General features: G+C 40.0%; 1 protein-coding gene across 1 annotated transcript in view; it reads right to left on the bottom strand.

Annotated features, from left to right (window-relative positions):
- Positions 1-20988, bottom strand: part of LOC102206054 (neural-cadherin-like) — a 366907-nt gene that overhangs the window by 31069 nt on the left and 314850 nt on the right. The window contains exons 35-36 of the mRNA XM_005726436.2: positions 13417-13681; positions 5406-5586 (exon numbers count right to left, since the gene is read on the bottom strand). Coding sequence (XP_005726493.2) covers positions 5406-5586; positions 13417-13681 — 446 coding nt within the window. The remainder of the gene's footprint in view (positions 1-5405; positions 5587-13416; positions 13682-20988) is intronic.

Genomic DNA, 20988 nt, shown 5'->3' with positions numbered 1-20988 from the left:
GACAGGTGTGGAGCTGTTAGACTTTCTGAAGCATGATTAATAATATTTTTTTTATTTCTCTGGTGATAGAGATGTTTTTCATCTCAATGTTATGCTGTCATGCAGCTTGGGAATTCTGTTGCTTTTCTTAATAATGTGCTCTGGTAAATAAATAGTAAAGGTAAAAATAGAACTTAAAATATGAAATGTGCTCACAAAGTTCCACAACTCTGTCTATAAATTGAAAAAAAACCTCAAAATAATGTTTTTTATTCTGCTGATCTCTGCTTCACGATCATCTCTTTGTGCGTCTCTCCACGACTGAACCCATTTTTGATCACTTACTGGAGTCCACTTCTGACCACATCTGTTTGGGCTCTAAGATTTCAACATGCCTCCTGGAAATCTTTTGAGGAATACCGACACTTCTGCATGAAACCGACTCTCTTACAGTTGGTGATGAGAGCTGGGTCTTTGGCTTCGATCACCCGGAAACCAGCGAGTGTGCGACACTGAAGGTGGCACATTATGTTAGAAACATGTGCAGCATGAATTTATTTCTTAGGGTCAAAGTGTCTGTCTATAACTTCTAGTATATTGTTAGCTGTCCTACTCACCAACATCGCCCATCCTCAGAATTATGTTTAGGTTTTAGAGCTTTTATTTTAACATAATGGATGAGCAGCAGTGGGCTTTGCAGAAGGCAAGTGGTCAGAATGATAGGGTTCGTCTAAAATATCATTAATTTAAAGCTTTTGCAAACTACTTGCCATCCTTCCTGTGCCTGCATGGCTGAGATACAGAGACGTGGCAAATGTAAAATCAAAGTTTTTATTTATTTATTTTATCTAAAAAAGAATGCGGTGAACGCTGAGCTGTAGTTATTGAACATAAACTTTTCCAGGTAACAGTATAAGTGGAAAAAGGAGAAAATAAATTCTGATATGAACAGACTGAAGGAATCCAACAAGTAGGTGGAATTTTCTAATATAACCTCTGATATAATCCCACAGTTTAAATTCCTGTTGAGCTAAGTGCTAAGCTTTCCAAGAAGTAACAACAAAAGTTTGTGAGGTATCAGAAAAGCTCATATTTCTAAAGCTACAATGAATAATAAAGGTCCATCTAACCTGTCAGTGTAAATGTATGTATGCAGATGTGCTCTGTGCCTGACTTTACCTGTCAGTCAGCGCTGAATGAACTGGGCATGTGCAGAGTGCTTTCTTTATTCGTCATTAAACGCTGGCTGTTAATGTGCGCATGCATTAATGTGTGGATTTGGCAGAAGACGTGCAATTATCAGCAGCCTCTGTTATTTCCTCAACAGACTCCCATAGCCCCTTTTTCCACACATTGACAAATTAATTATGAAACAGATATGAAGATATGAAACTTGCTACAGACCTAAATTTCACACTGAGTGCTAAGCCTTTAATTTTTTCTTGTAATATCTGCTGTTAGAGGCTTAGTTTAATATAGGCTTTGATATAGTACTGTCTCTGTTTCCCCTCGTGAAGCAGTCGGTGCTCTGACAGATGCTTCGCCTCCACAACTGGAGGTCTGATCTGACGCCACAATAAGCTTCAATTAAACACAGTTTCGACTTTTTGATCCCCTCGACTATCCCCGCTTAGATGTGAAACAGTTATACTCTCTCTGTCTCCATTTACGTTTATGATAACCTGACTGCAAACAGTGAATTTGTCATATTTTCTCTTTTCTTAAATGAAAAAAAAAAAGGATCTGACAAATCTGACTGTGTCCCTATTTATTTGAGCCCAAATGCAGCATTAACAGCAATTACTTGACTATTTGACGGTGGCCCTCCAGTTAGCTTCAAACACTTGGGCATGGAGTGCTCACTGCCAACATTTACTACCCTTTAATCATGTTCCAAGGTTCAGGTCAAGTACTGGAAAGAGAACAAGGCGAACAAATAAGCACTAGGAGAATAGAGAGTCGGACTATGTGTGTGTCTGTGTGTGTGGCCGCGCTAGGGAGGTTAAAGCGAGATGAGAACCATACAACCCAAGAAATGGAGGGATAGGAGGGGCACAGTGCAAGAATGAGAGCCATTGTAAAAGAAGAAAAAATAAATTGGTGGATAGATGATGTGGGTGAGTGGATGAGTGGATGAGAGGAGTGGGAAAAAGGGGAAAGGCCAGATTAAAAGCTAGGAGGCTGCACACACTGAATAGAGGCTGATGTTTCCAATGGCAGAAAAATAGCTGAGATTAGTGGATGTGGCTAAGAGCTCTCCGTGTTTGATTCGCTCTGTGCCACAGGAGAGGGTTGTTAGCGCGCCGCAGCTTTTCGTTGCACGACATTTCCCATTTCCCACCGACAAACTAAGCCTTTTAGAGAAATTAACGCAGTAGTGCGTGTGAAACGTTGATCAAGCAAATGGGTGAATCCGATCAGGGTGAGAGGGGGTTGAAAAAATTAATGTTGTTTTTACCACATTTAGTGGCCGAGCAGGTGGGTTCGCTGCATTGTGCGTTATGTTTGAAAGGGGGACAGGACTGCAGCTTTCTGTGGGTTTCAACTTTTGAAAGTCTGTCTGATGCCAACTTCAGACAGAAAATAACGGTGCCCAGAGTTCAAAGGCATTTGGGCCAGTAAATATACATGAATTTTCACAAATGTATTAATAGCAAACATTCTTTCTGTGCAAGCATTTATTTTAGGCAAATTGTAGTGAGTATATTAAATGTGATGATGTGATCATATTAAAATGCCTTTTACCACATTAGAAAAAAGTATCATATTTAGATTTGGTTGATTTTCCCCTCAATGTAGTTTCCTTGGGAAGGAGTTCTTCCAGGACCTCTCCTGTTTTGAGTCTGAACCCGACTTTCAGAGAGCACTAATCAGTGATGCTCTCTGGACCTCCTCCAGCATGTCCAAAAGTACAGCTCAGGCATGCACGTTACAGCAGACCATGTAGGGATAGTTTCATGTCCATGAAATTCAAAAAGACATACACACTCACGGCCTGTTGTACTGACTAGAAATAAACTGTTTAGTCTCTGGGTCTGAGAGATCCTGCTCAAATCACCAGCAATAATCCTTGAAACTAAAGTAAAGTCGGCTTGATATTGAAGTTGATGCTTGCTCTCTGCACACGTCTGATTTCCATGGTGCATACGGTCAAGCCATGCTAGAAGTGGTCCAAAGATGCACAAGTAGATTAGCTTGAACGGCCCGCTAGCATGCGCTACCAAAAATAGTGCTTTGTTGTGTATCTGACGGACGAAAGCCAAACCAGTTCCACACCACTGAAGTTTCTGGTTCATCTGTTTCATTCAACGATCCGCTTTCGCCCTTCTCATTCTGCGTCGCCGCCATGTGCGTATGTAAACAAAGGCACTGCGCATGCGCGTTTTGCCCATATTCTATCGCGATATTTCATTTTTCACTTTCTTATCGTTGCCCAACATTACACCGGTATTACCGTGAACGGCATGATATAGCCCAGCCCTACTCCTGGGTAAGGTGTTCTGGGCACGTCCTACCTCTCAGCAGGGCACCTTACCCAGGACATGCTGGAGAGATTATATCAATCAGCTGGGCTGCGAATGCATTGATGTTCCCCCAGATAAGCTGGAGGGCGTGGCCTGGGACAGGGAGGTCTGGGCTTCTCCGCTTAGGCTGCCACCCCCGTGACCCGGCCCTGGATGAAGGGAAGTCAATGGATGGATGGGAGGAAGCTTTTCTCTGATAACAGTGTATACATTTCACCGTACTGGATTATTTTACATGACTTTCATGTCATAAAAGTCTACAGATCAGTATTTGAGACAGATATAAGATGATTTCACTGTCACAGGTTTAGCAGCTGCTCTGAGCCTGTGGCTAAGGAACTCCGTAACTTTATTTCTCATTCATGGAGAAGATAGCATTTTCAACAGGAAACTAAATGAGCAAATAATTTGCAATGGCCTTCAACCAGTTTGGCACTTGGAGGCTGCCTGGTAGTCGCCTTGCATTTATTGCTCCTGATTTTTTTTTAAATTTAATAAGAAAGAAGCATCACAAAAAAACTGAGTTAATTGAGACTGTGTGTAAAATAAAATTCCACATCCCTGAAAGGATTTGTTAATTGGGCCTGTAGAGAGAAAGCAAAAGAGTAAATTCAGAAGGAATTGCTGAGAATTAGCTGGAGGTAGTTTGTGATTTCTTTCCATGTTTAAACCACCAAAGCAATCAGAGTCACATTCAGTAATCCTGCATTTCTATAACTCCAAACTTAATAAAGAATGATCCGAACTGGTGCAGCAGAGGCTGACGTATCTTGACTTTTACGTCTGGATCCTACAATTCCCATAATGCAGCTCCCTGCTATAATTTTGTTAGACCTGATGAATGACCACAGCTCCCGCTCTCATACACACACGGTTTTATTGCAGGCCCAACTGAGATTTCAGACATGCCCTGAAGTCATAGAAAGATATTACAGAACCCTTTTCAGAGTCTGAGAGTCAAACAAGAAAAGTGCTCATTGTGTAAAATCATTTTTAGACAAGAAATACCCAACATTTACTACCTCGTCTATCTATCACTGTATATAGTGATGGATGGGCATGGCTGCACGCACGTTGCTTAGGGATTCTGTTGCCTGTGCACTGAATGACTGGCATTAATTTATTCATAACATGATTAAAAAGTAAAAAAGACACGAGGAATGTGGTCAGATTATAGCTCTCATTATATCATTAGATCACCTGAGATCTGTTCAGGGTTTGGGATGGATTATTGCTCATTTTAATGTAATTTTCATGTTTGGGACATCCAAATGGGGAATTCTGGATTGATTGTAATTTCAAAATGCACGAGGTTAATGTGCTTTCTTTTTTTTAGCACGTATGCCACCATTTATAGTACAAGAAACAAAGAGCTCATGACCTGGTGGATGTTTAAAACTGCTCTGCTCCACTCCCACACATTTCAGACCATGTTGAAACTGTTACAGATTCCAAAAGAGTCAGTCTGCTGTCCTTCTTGTTCCAGTTTTGCAAGTTGTTGTACAGGATGCCAGTGTGGACCTTTTCTGGTCTTCCTTTACTATTTGCTTTGAATTGGCTGCCGTGCATTCAAACATCCTTTGTGTTTGTACGCACGAGCAAATGTGTGTTTTGTTAGAAAATGGTTTCCATAGAATTTGCACAGACATTTTAGCTTTACAGTAAATAAAAGCTCAGGGATGCTTTTTCTTTTGCAGTTTTAAGTGGGTCAGGGCTGGGTTATTTCAAAGCATCTTTATATGCCTATGAACAAAAATAATATCCATGTCAGAGGCTGAGAAGTGGTTTCAAAGGGAGCAAATGGGTTTAAACGCAAGTGTTTTCATGCTTTTGACTCACAAGGAAGAGCGTGTGTGCTCGACTGTGCAATTGCATTCGGTATGCGTGGGTTTGTGCGCGTACCTGCATTCGTGCACTCTCCACAAGTCAACGCAGGTAAAAGGGGGGCTACATTGGTTCCTTTTGCAGGAGTCAGATGAGCACCCAACAGACAGGCCTTGTACGCTGACCTGGGAAACCCCATCTCGTGGCTGGCTGTCCAGCGGCATGTAGCGACCATTGAGGCGTAGATCCCTCATGCAGCCTGCAGAGAGAAGAATGGAAACGAGGGTTCAGCGGAACAACAAACAGACTTTTTATTTGCATTTATGTACACGGACACAAAATGAGAGCAGAGCTCTGCTCGTGTACCTGGTAACAAATAAACTGCTGGCTCCAGTTCTACCACTTGAGGCATAAATCCACCCACTCACATTTTGACATCTCCAAGATTTAGCAAAATTCCTCTTTTGCTGCAACAATGTCTAGTGAGCTTTTGAGTGTCAGGTATTTAGAGCAGAATCTAATAATCCGTCATTCATAATGTTGTGGATAACAGGAAAATATTTGTGTTGGATACTTTATTATGTTCTCCGCGATGCGCTGACAACTTAGATGTGTCACTCGGGCAAACACCTGCTAAACTGTGCTAAAGGGAGTAAATACATTTGAAAGGCTCATTTTTATTTTACTCCTACTTCTGGTTTATTACAGTTTGTTTTTTTTGGATTTTGGCAACTGTTTCTAATCCCCGACTCCTTTTTTTCCTATATCAGAATTAAAGCAAACACCCTTCACAATGAGGATCCCAGACCGACTGTAAAACATATTTACCAAGCAAAGAAGCAAATAAAAGAACGTGTAGGTAAGAACTCAATAGGATTTATATCAATTAATACTACAAGAAACAACCAGCTATAAGTCACAAAGTAAAACCAAAGTGGTTATTGTATTATTGTTGTTACTCTACCGTTGTTTTTATATTACCTCAAGTCTCATCTGCTTGAATAAAGAAAGAGCTCCCCATTAAGGAAAAGCTGTTGATTTACAGCTCAATCCATGTTTCTACCTTCACAAACGGACATGAACTGAAGTGACTGAAATGAGTTTTCTCCTAAAGGTTCGTCCTCAGAGACAAGACGAGGAGCTCAGGTATTCTTCAGGGGCTCAGAGTATAACCGCTCAAGAATACCTGAAGCAGCTTCAGCACTTGACTAGGAAGCCTCTTGCCCAGCTTTTTGGTGAATTGTTTCGGGCATGTCCGACTGTGTGGAGTCCCTGTGGCAGACCTGGGACATTCAGGTGAGAACACACCATGTACCCAAGAGCTGGTACAGGGTACAGTGGATGGATGCAATAAGATGATCTTTTCAAACTGTTAAATCCACACATCTGAATGATTCTCAGTTATCACAGCCAGTACTGATGGCCTGCCGTAACACACTGACATTAAACCTTTAAAACAAGGAGCAAAGGTGATTTGTTTCTTTAACCTCCTAGGACCTGGCGTCCACATATGTGGACATCACATTTTGGGTTATTTAGACCAAAATATTCAATTTTGCTCTACAAGGGCCTGATATCCACTTACGAGGACATTATGCCGCTACTGTTCTATCGAAATTTTAAACAAATATCCTCATATGTGGCTCTCGTTTTTCTTAGAAACAAAACTAAGGTAAAAAAAAATTCTGGTAATTCTTTGTTTTTACATTCATCGGGTCCCAATCAGCCCAAATATCAAAGAGAAATTAAAAATGCTGCCGTGGAAGAGTTCAGGACTTAGGAGGTTAAATTTAGGGCAACTGAGTTTCTTTGTAATGAACATGGGAAAATAAATCATAAGTAGTGTATTTCTGAACTTGCACTTAATTTTCTATATAATTTTTTCTAAAGATTTACGGTTCATTTAATATGAAACTTTTATTCTAAAAAACATACAAAATTCTTAAGTTTTTGTGGAAGTTACTATTTGATGAGATCAAACTGAGCTGGATGCAGTCCATGAGCTAAAGCTAGTTTGACACCAGTGGTCAAACTATCAGCTTTTTGCTGCTTTATGGTTTGAGTTAGCTCGAAAGTAACCCCACTGCTGAGAGACTGTATCGCACAGCAAGTTTTGAATCCACAATCGCTGTAATTAGAACTGTGTGAGCACTGCTTGATGTTTAAAGGAGTCTTATTAAATTTCTACAGGGAAGCACAAGAGATGGAGAAACCCAGGAGGGAACAACGGAGAGAGAAACATGAAGAACTCAAACAAATTAAAATTACTTAAGATTTAAAGACAATGGTACAGAGGAAAGAAAACTGTGGAGGTCTAATTGAGCCTATATATTATTTAGGATACCCCAAATTGAGAGTAAGCAAATCTGTATTAGCCGTTTTTTGTTCTGTTTTATTCAGTTATTGGGCAGCAAAGACGTCACGTTAGTGTAGGAGCAGTTTAAAATTGACTGCTTGAAAAAGTTCAATAAAATGGCAATGCTCTTATTTAACAGCAACATCCGATTCGGGCATTCTACATTATCTTATTACGTCTACTCCTGTTTGTCTAAGTGACAACATATATTTATGGTATTTGTGTTTTCATCCCTTAATTGCTAAGCTGGCATATTCAGCTATCAATTCATCTCCCCTGTCGTTCTTTGAAGAGAGACATCCCCCAAAAGCAAACACAGTCGTGCACAGATATTCACTTGGCCTGCCATCATCTATCAAGTGTACCTCTTCTGAAGGGAAGTGCTTTTAAAATCCGTTTAATAAACTCATGCATTGTCTTTTATTGCCCGAAGCAAAGCTGTCTACATCTCTCACTGTCTAATATCTGGGAGTTCTCTGCCTCTCTTTCACTTTGTGTCTGTGGCTCTTGGTTCTGACCTCTTCCTCTCTCATATAGCATCTTTCCTTTTTCCATCCGTACCCACGCTTATTTTCTCTCTCTCGATATTTCAACTGAATCTGCCAACATTTGTGTTCGTACAGTACGGTATGTGCATGAGTCAGTCTGTTGTCTCTCGTAGGTCCCAGTTAACAATGCAAACCTTAGTGTCTAATTCTACTTTGTTCACATTATTCCTTTGTGCCAACATCAGGTTCCAGTATGAACGGGTTACGGTCCTCAACTGATCCAAATAGGAACAATGGACGATGTTGTTGTGCTGAAGTAATCATGGAGACCGCTGGAGTCAGCGTCTACAGTTGTATTTCTTACAGCTTCAAGCTAACATGCAGCAGAGTAAATCGGACTCCACTTTTCAAGAAGAAATGCCTGCTGCTGCTTCTGCAGGGAGATAGACGAGGATGCGATGTCAAAGCCGGGAGTGATTAGATGATGACTTGTGACCTCACTGAGACAGATTTCATATAAAATTTCAGCATGTGAAGAACCACTTTTAACTACATCTGCCAGCACGTCTCTGCAAAGTCATGGCCAGACACTGAATTCAGACAAATGGCACAAAAAACTCAGATCTGTTTGTTCAGAATGAGGCCACGTTAAAAAATAAATAAATGCCCCCTTTTGTGTGGGAATTCATAACACTGAAGGTGAGCTGATATTGTTCCATGTCAAATAAACAAACAGCACAAAGCAGTTTCAGCTTATTCAAACTGTTAACATGCTCGTATGGCACAAATGAGGTTAAAATTAAAAGAGCGCCTGGACGGCTGAGCCTGGAAACAGGAACTTTGAGAAAAATGGAACAAAAGTGTAACAAATATAACAAAAAAAGTGTGTGTACTGTTTAGTGCTAATGAAGCCGTCCCACATGTGATGCTCACCCATCCCATGGGCACTTTATTCCACCTGTATTTTGAACTCAACACTGAAAGCATCCATCACTTCCATATACAATTTCAGATTAAGATTTTCATAGTATATATTTTTTGAATAGTAATTTTTTAACTTTACTTTTTGAATGCAGCACTGAACTGTGTTCACTTGCAATGGCTTTCCATACACGTCCCTGAGGCCATTCAGTGTTTTCCACGATAGAACCATCCCTGCTTTTACTGAAACGCAGCATGAAGGGCTAAGGTGCCTCGAGGCGACTGTTGTTGTCATTAAGTGCTGTATAAATAAAAGTGAACTGAACTGAATTGAATCAAAAATGATGCCATGCAGTTTGTGTCCTTGGACCATGTGCATAGAGATTTCTCAGTCTTTTAATGATATCATACGCATACCTTCAGTGGTGAAATCCTTTGGAGTTTTGCGCTGTAAAACGTTGCTGTCATGTCCTTAGCTAACTTAAAAAGCTGTTCCTGTCAGGGTCCCTGTGGCGTGGATCCCGGGTTTTGAGTTTTTTCTAGTTTTGTGCTTTCGTTTATCCTATTTATGATCCTGTATTTTTTAGTGTTCACATTTAGCTTTTTGTTCTTTCTTTGTGTCTGTAATTCTCATTATTTCCTTGCTTGATGTGAGTTCTTTTGTTGAATTGCATGCCTTTAGTTAAGTGCTCCAGCTCAGAAGGTTCACTCTGAGTTTTTGGTTTTATGATGGGATTATGTGTGAGCTCCATAGCCTTCTGTCTGAAGTGCTATGTTTATCTTACTTACACTTATGAGTTTCCTGTTTTCTGTGCCTTTAGTTCCATACTTGTTTCAGTTGATGACAGCTTCTTAGTTCTTGTTCTATTTTAATAGCGTCTCGTGTGCCTGGTATTGAGTTTAACCTTCCTTGTCTATTTTACTTGATTTGTTGCAGCTGTGTTCCCTGGTGTTTTCCATCTTCTTAATTACCTGGTGAGTACTTATTGTGTTTGTTGCCTCTTTCCCACATGGCACTGTGTTTCCTTGTCCTGTTCTGTGTAGTCCTCTGGCTTAAATCCTTGTCCAGCATATATATTTTTCCCTTTATCAGCATTAAAAACAGTTTGTTGAGTTCAGCTTGTTGCTGCTTTATGGTTTAAGTAAGTTATCCTGAGTCCAGTTCTGAACCTGATATAATTTAATATATTATATATACAGACATCTGACTAGTTGTGTTTAGAAGTCGTGAAGCTTTTTGGAAAAGTGGACCTTAAATAGCTGTAAGAATAACATCAATGTAATCTGACACCCACTCGCGCACACTATAGCACATACACAGGAAAAACTACAACACACACACACACACAGCTGTAGGGACCATGGCCATCGTCCCAGCTAACAATAAAACTGCATTTGGATGAATTAACCATTAAAGTGTCATATCAATCATTCAGTAATACATAAAAATGTCACAATTCTCTCTTGAAAAGAGCCCGTATGAATAGATAAAACAACCTATTTTTGGCAGCACTCCTCAGAAGAAATACTTGCTAAACTGCCTGAATGAAACACCACCCCTTTCACCTTACCCTGTGACACATCAAACACATCACATTATCTCTTTCTTCCACACACTCAGACAAATTATATACACCAGAGCCTGGATGGTGTTTAGATGGTGTCGAGCAACAACAATTCTTCTGTGTTATTTTGCCACGGTGCGATCCATCAGAGAAATTCTGGAAGATTTATATTGTTGTATGCCATAACCTTTTCCTCTATTCCCCGAAGAAGATGTTAACCCTTAATGATTCAGCCCTGCTCACATCCATCTGCCTTAGATTTGTGTAAAGTCTGTGGGCAAATTTATGACTGACTTTTGTTTTCTGCAGAACATAAATATATATTGTTTTCTGTACAGAGAAACAAGCAATTACTAGGTTAGTTAATGGTACTCAACAATCCAGTTTACACAGCCCAGTTAGTGTTGTGAAAAAGGACTCTGTAACGTGGGTGAATTTTACTTTCTCCTCAAACTTTTCACAATAATTATTTATTGAGAAAAAGGCACAATTAATGGTTACATTTCTTTAAAGTTTTACATTTTTCTTTTTCTGTGTTTACCACCTTAGCAATTAAAAAATGTTTTTAATTATTTTCAGGATTTGGAATAACACTGAGCAGTTTACTGATGGGGACAAGGAATGCAGCTACGCTATAACAACAACCCACTTGGGACGGAAACAACAACACCTCAACTCAAACAAATTAGTTCTAGAAGTAAGACTCGACAAAATGTGCAGATTAATTTCAACTACTTTAAGGATTTGCTAATTTTTGTACCACAGATGTTTTAAAAACTTTTTTCTCTGCAACTTGGACTTGTATCACCAGCTTTGCTGTAGCACAATTATACTTATAGTAGTGTTATATTGTAACTATTTGGGGGATAAACATTTGCAACTTGCATTTCCTGGTGAGTGTCACTGACCAGTCTTTAGGTCTGCTCGACTGCCATTGACCTCCAGCAACCACTCACCAACTGGTTGGACAGCTTTCCCTCATTAACAGTGTTGGGACTGTGCCATTGCTGAACACATATGGATACACTGGAAGAATATCAGCTATTTAATTTGTATTATGACCAAAGAAAATTTAATCACAGTCTATTTAACTGTGACAGAACCACCAACTTTGCACAAATCTGCACGACATCAATATGCTGCTCTTTCACTCAGACTATGTATGGTTTCTTTAACTCAGAGTAATAAATCACCCTGAAAGAGCAAACAATGTTTTACTGCTATTTCATTTTTAGGATGGCAGGAAAAAGCAGCAGCTTTACAGAAATGAGAAAAAAATGACATTTAAATATTTAGTCATTAGCGTGCCGCAGTTCAGAAAATCTCACTACTGCAGTTCAATTCAAGAAGAGTGAAGCCATTAATTTAGTGTTATAAAATGAAATATAGGTCCATTATTCAGTACAAACAAAACCTATCAGCTAAATATTTTCATCCATCAAATCATCAAAGCATATTTTACAGTTGTTACTCATAGAAATGAGGTCGTAAAACGTGACAATTTATAAATACAGGGAGGGAGAGCAGAAAGTAACAGACTGTAACCGTCGGGCATCTGTCCACATCTGGAGAATCAGTCTCTGAGAGTCTGCGCTGAGTAGGTTTGTTAGAAATGCCAAAGCCGACCCGAGTGATTACTGAGATATCGGTATCGATTTGCTCTAAGGGTCACTCAAAAAATATTCTTGTTGTCCTTGCAGAATGTTGTGCTTCGGTCTCTCCCGAGCAGACGTACCCCACAGCTCCTGAGTTTGAATCCAAAGTAACTACTATAAGCCTGGCTGGGAAGTGCTACTTAGGAGCTCATATTACAAAGATACACAATAATTTCAGATTTTCATTTCTTAACACCTGGGGCCAGACCCATAAAATAATATAAATTCACATCTAAAATCCTCTGCAGGCACACAGGCAGAAATGTGTCCATGCACTATTTTCTATGTTATCTTCTAAAGCCGTGTCCTCTTAATGACAGTCAAGCATATTTTGGTATTTATGTTGTATTTTTTCATCCATCAAAAAGATGATATAATTAATTTACTGTAGTACAATCCCTTTACTTTTGTTTTGAAGCTTCAGTTGCTGGTAACCAGCTACACTGTATGACCAAACGTTCTGAGCCACCTGCACATTACACCTACAGGCGCTGTAGGCTATGGAGGCCCATACCATCAAGTTCCCTGAGCTCTTTAAAACAGCCCATTCTTTCACAATTGTTTGTAAAGGCAGCCGGTGTGGCGAGGTGATTAAGATTAGGAGGTGGGGCTCTGGTCCTTCTCATCTAGTGTTTTTACTGGTGTATGGTCGCCACATTGGTTGTATATGTCGGCACAGCCTTGTCAACATTTATACACTGCTGTCTTCTTCTGAATGATACGTGTTGCTACTAAGAAAACCTGCACATCAGCACTGTTGTAGGAGTAGAAGAAGTCGATGGAGGGCACAAATAAAAGCTGATTTTTTTTTTTCCCCAAAGATTTCTCTGGAAAATTGAATCTTTTCAAGCTCAGAGGTGGTGCAGCTAAACTGAGAAAGCATGGGTAAACTTATTTCTTCCAGTGTGCACACATGCTCTAGTTTCACAAATGTCAGTTTGTGTAGAAAAAAAATACATGCATGTTTTTATATACGTACATATTCAGCCCCTGGTGTCTGGAGACATTTTTTTTTCTGCTCATAAAAAAGTTACAAATCCAAAATCTACATGACTGACAGACACCGAGAGACAGTATTATTAGATTAATGCTGTAACCACCTACCCTGGAAGCTCTTGTTGATGCCAGAAGGGAAAGTGTTTCCCAGCATCACCACAGTGGGGTCAATGATGATTTCTCGGCTCCGGCCCTGCAGTCCTGAAACCTCACGCTGTCCTCCGCCACCATCCATTCGTAGTGTCATCTCATTGTCATGGCGATCTAGGAAGACCTCGTGCCACTCACCATTGTCGAGTCGATAAGTGGGCAGTGTTAGGTTGTAGTCCCCGTCCCCAAGGTTGTAGAAAACACATAGAAAGCCCTGAAAGATCTGCAATGGGAAAACAGGACGATTAATATAAGCCTTACAAATCCAGCAGGAGACTGAAAAACTAAGGACGCCATTACTGTTTCCACAGGACGTAAGAGAGGAAGTAGCAACCATCTAACAACCAAAGCTTGGTGGAAACTGGTTCACGCAACAAGCCAGTGATCTCACACAGACCAGCAAACGGACAACAGAATCAAGGTGTTGCAGTTAAAGTCAGTACCTCAATGTGACTGAAAGTCAGATCTATTCTTAGAAACCTAAACTAAAGCAACACTGTGAAGAAGAGTGGGCCAAAATTCCTTCACAACAATATGAGAGACTGACAAAGCCGCACAAAGAATAACACTTCAAATGATTGCTTTTAAAGGTGGTTCAACAAGTTGGTCAATCATGTGGTGTACGTAGATTTTCACAGGGCTGCATATAACTGAAAAGTACTTCAATATTCATGGATTCAGCATTTAAAGGTACAGTCAATCATTTTTTGAGATTACTTAATAGAAAAAAGAATACTTCATTCATAAATCTGCACTAATTGGTGTAAAATTACACTAATTCCAATAAATATACACAGGAGCAGGCTCTGGTTTGTGGAAGCCAGCATGCTGATTTGCCATCTTGAACAAAAAAAAATGATGAGATGAGTTCCTTTCACCAAAGAATCAAACACGTGAAGGAAAGACACAGCGCCACCAGCATGTGGCTAAAATGTTATCCTCTTCCTGCTCAGCTCGAGCCTCATCTTCTGATCTGAACTGTTTCCACAAAAGTGTAGCTGCCAGTTGATTCGCAACCATGAGAAAGATAGAACATGTCAACATTTACCCCGAGAATTCAGAACCGATCACTATTAACGGTTTCATCGATTACTGGAATTCGTCCAGGCTCTGAAGCAGCAAATCACACCCAGACAATCACACTACCATCACCATGTTCTTTTTATCAAATGAGGTTAGTTTTATGTAACTGTCAGAAAAGTTCAAATTTGTCTCATCTGTCCACAGAATCAGTCTTGGGGATTATAAAGATGATTTCTGGCAAATGAAACAAGTCCTTCTTTTCAGTCAGCAGCAGTTTTTGCCTTGGAACTGTCTGATTTTTAAGCAAACAGGATTATATTTTGTCCTACATATTCATTTTGGGTTTTCTTGTTCTTCTCAAAGGTAAGTTTTTAGTGCATTAAAATCAGACTAACATGACGGATTTTTACTTTGATTGCATAGGAGTACTGTCGGAGTAGGAAATGGATAGTAGCCAGTGGTTTGTAAATAACTGGACATGAATAACTTGAGCTTCATACATAACATTATACTGCAGTATGTGTCTAACTAATTCTCATTCTCATGACAATTTGTTTAAGGACATGACACATATTGAGGTCAACTTGAAAGGAACGCAGATGTGAAGTGCAAATGTGACATGAAATGTGGATGTAAACTATAATTTCATATTTAGAATCCCTATATAAGAACATATTGTCCTAAATGTTGCCAATAAAACAGGCGATGTAGCATTTTAAGTACAATTTTGGATAAAAAAAAAAAACATTGTATCAACGTTTGGACTTATTTGACCTTAAAGAAGATGTCAGAGATCAAAGTTGTCACGGCTGGCGGGGTGAGCCGTGTGGTGTTGGAGGAAAAGGAGGACCCAAAATGCAGGCAGCCGACTGATGATATGAGTGAGGTGTTTATTTACAGGTGACAGTGGCAGAAACAGACAACGAAGCATGAGAAAACAACTGAAGAAACCTAAACTGGGAGAACTAAATGACAAACCTGAGAGCATACAAAAGGGGTGCGGGGCAGCGAGCCGCAGAGACAGGAACGAAACACCATAGAACGCAGACAAGCCGACCACGAACACAGACCGACACCCACTATATATACACACACAAGGTAATCGGGTAATCGCACACAGGAGGGAAGAACAGCTGATCTGAATACACATGATGACTGGAGGACACAAGCTGAACACAATGACAACAGACACAGACCTTCAGAATAGAACAGGAAATCCAGAACACGAGCCTTCAAAGTAAAGCAGGAACACACAGACTGATTTACAACACAACACGGGGACATGAACAGAGCACCGAGGACAGACACAGGTAGGGCTGAATATACACCAAACTTCAGGTTCAACCCTAAACTAGTACAAAATCAGAATAAACACAAGGCACAAAACACAAAACGCTGGGTCAAAATGACCCAGGACCGTGACAAAAGTAATGTGATATTTAGAATCCCCATATATCATTCCCTGCTTATATGCTGTCAATACAAACAATCACAGTAAGAAACAGAACTTTAATAAATAGATCTGTCTACCAAAAAAAATGACCTTGAAGAGCTCGGTGGATATTAGCAAAAATTTAATGGATTGTTACCATGACCACTCTGCACCTCAATCAAAACTTTTTGAGCGATCACGTTTACAGATAGAATGGCGCACGCACACACACGCTATCAAAAACAAAACCTGCTTGGGGGAGGTAATTAATGTGAAAACACTAAGTATATCTCTCCTTACAGAGACCTGCTCTCTAGGGATTATCAGTCAACCTCCCTGCGAAACGATTCCTCTGAAAACAGTTTTCTTGCAAAGCAAAGCTGACGTTTGTCTATCTTCGAGCACCTTTCAAGTGTACTTTTCAGTGCTTAGTGGGCATAAACTAAATGACATAGAGCCTCTTTGTTTTGGGGCATTGGCAGAAGTCTGAGCAGCATGGATTTCAAAATCCCAGTAAACAAATTGAAACTGAGGCCAAGAAACCAAAATTTAATGGCTTTTTTCCTCATGGGAGGTCATGAAATTCAGCCTGGTTTTTGTGTACTCTTGCAGACAAAGAAACAAAGAGATCTTTCCTTGGCAGAGGAACTCTCTTAATGGCAGGATGCCATTAGAGGGAAAATATGTTGCGCTGACCTGAGTTCAAATTTCAGGTTTTAAAGCTAATGGATCAAAAGAAAGAAAAGATTCCACAAGGATGTTAAAAGATTGGATCAATAGGACAATTTGGCCAGTAGGCCAATAAGCCCGATCGATTCCATGGGGGTTAGACGTGGGGAAAATAAATAATTCCCAAAACAGAAATTTCCCAACACAGTTTAATGACTGTATGACCAGAACGTGCATTCAGGTAAACCTTTCTCATATCAAGCAATCGGATTCTACCACAAGAACGCCTACGGCCAGTTTCACTCCCTAAGCAGTGACAACATGTGTCTTACCATTTAATTACAAACACCCTGGGAAAAAGGTAATTGTCTTTTCTGCTTTTGCTCTGGGCCTAGAATAAATATTAAATGAGAGAACATTGAAAGCTGGCATTTAAACTTGCAATTTGTTGATTTGTAGCACTGACACACACACACACACGCAGACACAGACAGACAGACAGACACACAGGTGTGATTGTCCAGTACAATCTTGTGAGGAATGGGAGAGACAAAAGGAGAAAGCGACTTCATGGATGAGAGGAGAATAAGGGAGAACACCAGCACTTTCCCCCGTGTTTACACAACAAGCTGTTCTCTTCAAGGCTCAGATCTCGAGATGAAGATTTTGGCTCGGCTGTGATGCTCACCACATGTCTATCACAGAGCAATATTCATTTGAACAAAAAAAAAAATCAGTCCAGGAAGCTGTGTGTCTGCATGTGTGTGTGTATGAAACTCAGCTAGAAGGAGAAGAAAACCAGGATAGAACATGTCCATATGCAGTGTTAAGAGGGATTGGGCGGTGGGTGGGTCGTCCTCATTTCAATTTCAAACTGTTTCCTCCAAGTGTCCCACTGAGCATAATTTTCTCCCCTCCATCTTTGTCTGCCACTGCTGCCACATAAACAGAGGACTGAGATGAAAAGGGCAGAGGAACTGAGACAAAGAAAGTGAGATGTGAAGGAGAAGTGGGTGGCTACCATTAACTCTCTCACTCATTCTCGACAAATAAAGATTTAACAAGTGTTTTTGGGGAGGAAAACTTTGTCAAAAAGAAAACAGCCATCGCTTGCCAGCTCCCTCTGTAGCTGTCTACTGATCTCGCAGTCTTCTTTCTTTTTCCTCCTTTTCCCTTTGTCACGTCAGTCCTTCCTCCTCTGCCCATCTTTGGATTTTCCATCAATCCCACGGTCGTTTCTTCAGTTGGATAAAGTGTTGGATGGCTCCAAGGTTGTTTAGTTGGAGGACCGTGGCTCATTTCAAGGCTCTGTGATGAAGTATTAATTATATTCAGAATCCACTGGGGCAGAGCTTTCTAACCAGACACACTCACTGCCACCTGATTTTACCCCCAATTAAAGCTGAACGGAGTGGTGCAATTTGGCTCCTGCTCCGCTCCCTGGGTGGTATGTGACTGAGTGCATTTGATAGTGTGTCTTTGTGTTTTTGCACTAGGTGTGTGTGAAGGTGTGCAACTCCATTTTTCAGTAAACAGTCCCACTGCAGGGACCCTTCCATTCCCCACAGATGCTTCCTGCGACAGACTGCTCTCAGCGCCGCAGCCTTTAGTATTGCAGACATGTGCAGATGATGCATTAATCTCCCCAGTTCTCATGATTAAATAATGGTGTGTGAAGGTAGATTGTGTGCATATATGACTAGTGAAGGCATTTTTTCTTCAACTTTATTTATACTGGGGAATAGAAGGAAATTTGATGCTCAATACCAGCTTCCACTTTGCATTCGTACAATTGTTATTGCCCTTCTGCACCCATATCTGCTTGTCTGCAGAGACCTAATCTGCAGTCAGATGCTTTCAGGACTACACATCAACTTTGCCATTAAAAATAAAAACTGTTGAGCAAATGGCATCGTTTTGCATTTTTACCAGCTTAAAGGCAGATCACTTTAATTTATGTTTAATACTCTCCACGAACACCACAAGCTCCAGTTTGGTGTCAATTTTAGGAAAAAATCTACATGATCTTCACTAAACGAGGTCATTTTAAACAGAAGTGCATATTCTATTCTTTATAACGTGATCAATCACAAATTCTTCATATGTGAAAGAGACTGGCTGTGCAACTGATGAGTTTAGTTCAGGATGTCATTCTGTCTGTCATCCTGCGGTCAAGGTAATCTGCCTTGTAAAAATAAATGAGCCAAACAGCGTGGACTTAATGAAGCATTAAAACTGCAAAGCATCTTCTTGCCCAGCAAGATTTTAATGTCTTATTTAATCAGTCATCAAGCCATCAAGCAGTAAGGAATAGCCTGTCATTTAGAAATAAACTGCAAGTTGATGCAAATTTGATACTATGCAGCATGGACTGTGGAGAAAAAGCAGCTTTTGGTTTTTACAACAAGGACATGACCTTTGGTTGTCATTTATGAGCTCCTTCTTTCCTTAATCTGAAAGGAACTGCTAGGGATGTCATACAAACATCAATGATCTCATGCTGGTTCTGTCTTCCCATGTCGTAATACCTGCCCTTTACCCCCTTTCGGTTCTGCTACCACCCCACTTGAGAGCTCAATATGTTAATAATAGACCCGTCAATGAGACGGGCTGATCCTATAAAGTTTCGTGCAGCAACTCAGTGCGTGAATATAAACAGAGACAAAGCAGGATGATTGGATGACAGAGTGACTGCTCGAGTGGTGCAGCTTTCTGCAGCCACACTACTGACATGGTAACCGAGCTTTGTGGCAAAATACAAAGTCTGATGAATATCTATGAAAACTTTTTTATTAACAGCAACTATATGTGTAATTATATGATGAATAACAGTGGCTGAGCCACTTATTGTGATGGTACGCTAATCAGTCATGTTGAGCTGCTAATGCCTGGTTCAAACATCTTATGGAGCACTTATACTAAGCCAGAGTGCATTTGAAATCCAATGTCCAGATTGCTGTGCGACGTGGGTGGGCCCACCTGAAAAAGCAGGCGTGCATGGTTCACTGGACTACGCTTATAGTGTGATTGCAACTCGAGCTCCACCACGGCCCTCCAATACTTTCTCAATAACAATTACTTATGTTAAAAAATAAATTGCGAGAGGCCAAGGTGAAAGCACTTTTCCCCAAGCTGCTAGTCAGGAAGCACATACACATTTTTTCCTCATTCCTGGGTAATAAAAGTTTTTGCCTTATTGCCTCAAAGGTCTTTTTAAACTTTGTTTTTATAACCTGTGATTAATTTGTAATCACGTTTGCAAATGTCATCGTGCTGGTCACAAAAGCAAAGTTTGAAAAGAATAATAAATATTTCATCTACCTTTGAGACATTAGTAGTCAGGAAAGAAAATGTGCAGGATAAAATCTGCACTGTACTAGAGAATCCAATAATAACATCTTTAATTATGTCCATGGTTAGGTATAATTAAATTTAAGCATATCTAACAAAGCTGGCAAAAAGTGAAAATTAAAGCGGTGAAAGGGTAAAATCTACATCAGTCTTTTAGTTTTAAATTGCAAAAAAAAGAGCTAAAAATAAATAAGTTCAAAGTTTTCAGACTATTTCTTTACCGTAGTAATTGTGATATAAACCCACTTTGTGATATACAGCAAAAGATTGCTATGCGTAATGTAGTACAACCGAGTGAAATTCAGCTCCCGTCTACTTCATTTTATCTCAGTAGTCAATAGAAGATTAGTGCCATAGAATCGGTGTGTTCGTGTGCATTCACTCACTGTGACAGAAAGCAAAGATCCCAGTGAGCCAAAATATGGGTCATTCTCACTGCGAGGTAATGAGACTGAAGAGAGGAGCAACGCTCCCTTTACGATGAATATTAATTCTGAAGACACGAACACAAACACTGAGCGCAGGAATTTCCTGGTTGGTTAAGTCGAGGCCGATGGTCCAAAAATCATGCTGGAGCTCGTGAGCTAATTCAAAAATAATTACTTAGTGTAATGGTTCGTACTTTTCTTTTTATATGAAAGATTCGAAATGACTAAATTTGCCACGGAATAATTTAATATAATGTTTTTATATAAAACCCACAAGATAATTCTTGTGGGTTTTTGTTTAATTGCAGTATAAATTAGTACTTAAGTAACAGTGTGGTCATAATCAATATCAGCAAATAAGCTAATTTCTTGACTACGTCTATGTGAAATATCTGCATGTATCAAAGTTAGTTCCAATTCTTAAAAATTCTTGGGCTGCAAACTATTATACCTACTATTTGTATATTTAAATAACATACATCTATATATTTGATATAAAGCTGTCTCTGTGACCATGGTCAGCGCTGACTGAAGCTTCTACAGGGAGTGCAGAATTATTAGGCAAATGAGTATTTTGTCCACATCATCCTCTTCATGCATGTTGTCTTACTCCAAGCTGTATAGGCT

The sequence above is a fragment of the Pundamilia nyererei genome, unplaced genomic scaffold, assembly GCF_000239375.1.
Source record: "Pundamilia nyererei isolate P.nyererei 1_Seehausen unplaced genomic scaffold, PunNye1.0 scaffold00019, whole genome shotgun sequence".
Classification (NCBI taxonomy): Eukaryota; Metazoa; Chordata; class Actinopteri; order Cichliformes; family Cichlidae; genus Pundamilia; species Pundamilia nyererei.
The sequence above is the reverse complement of the archived record's forward strand: the minus strand, read 5'-3'. Positions and strand labels throughout refer to the sequence as shown.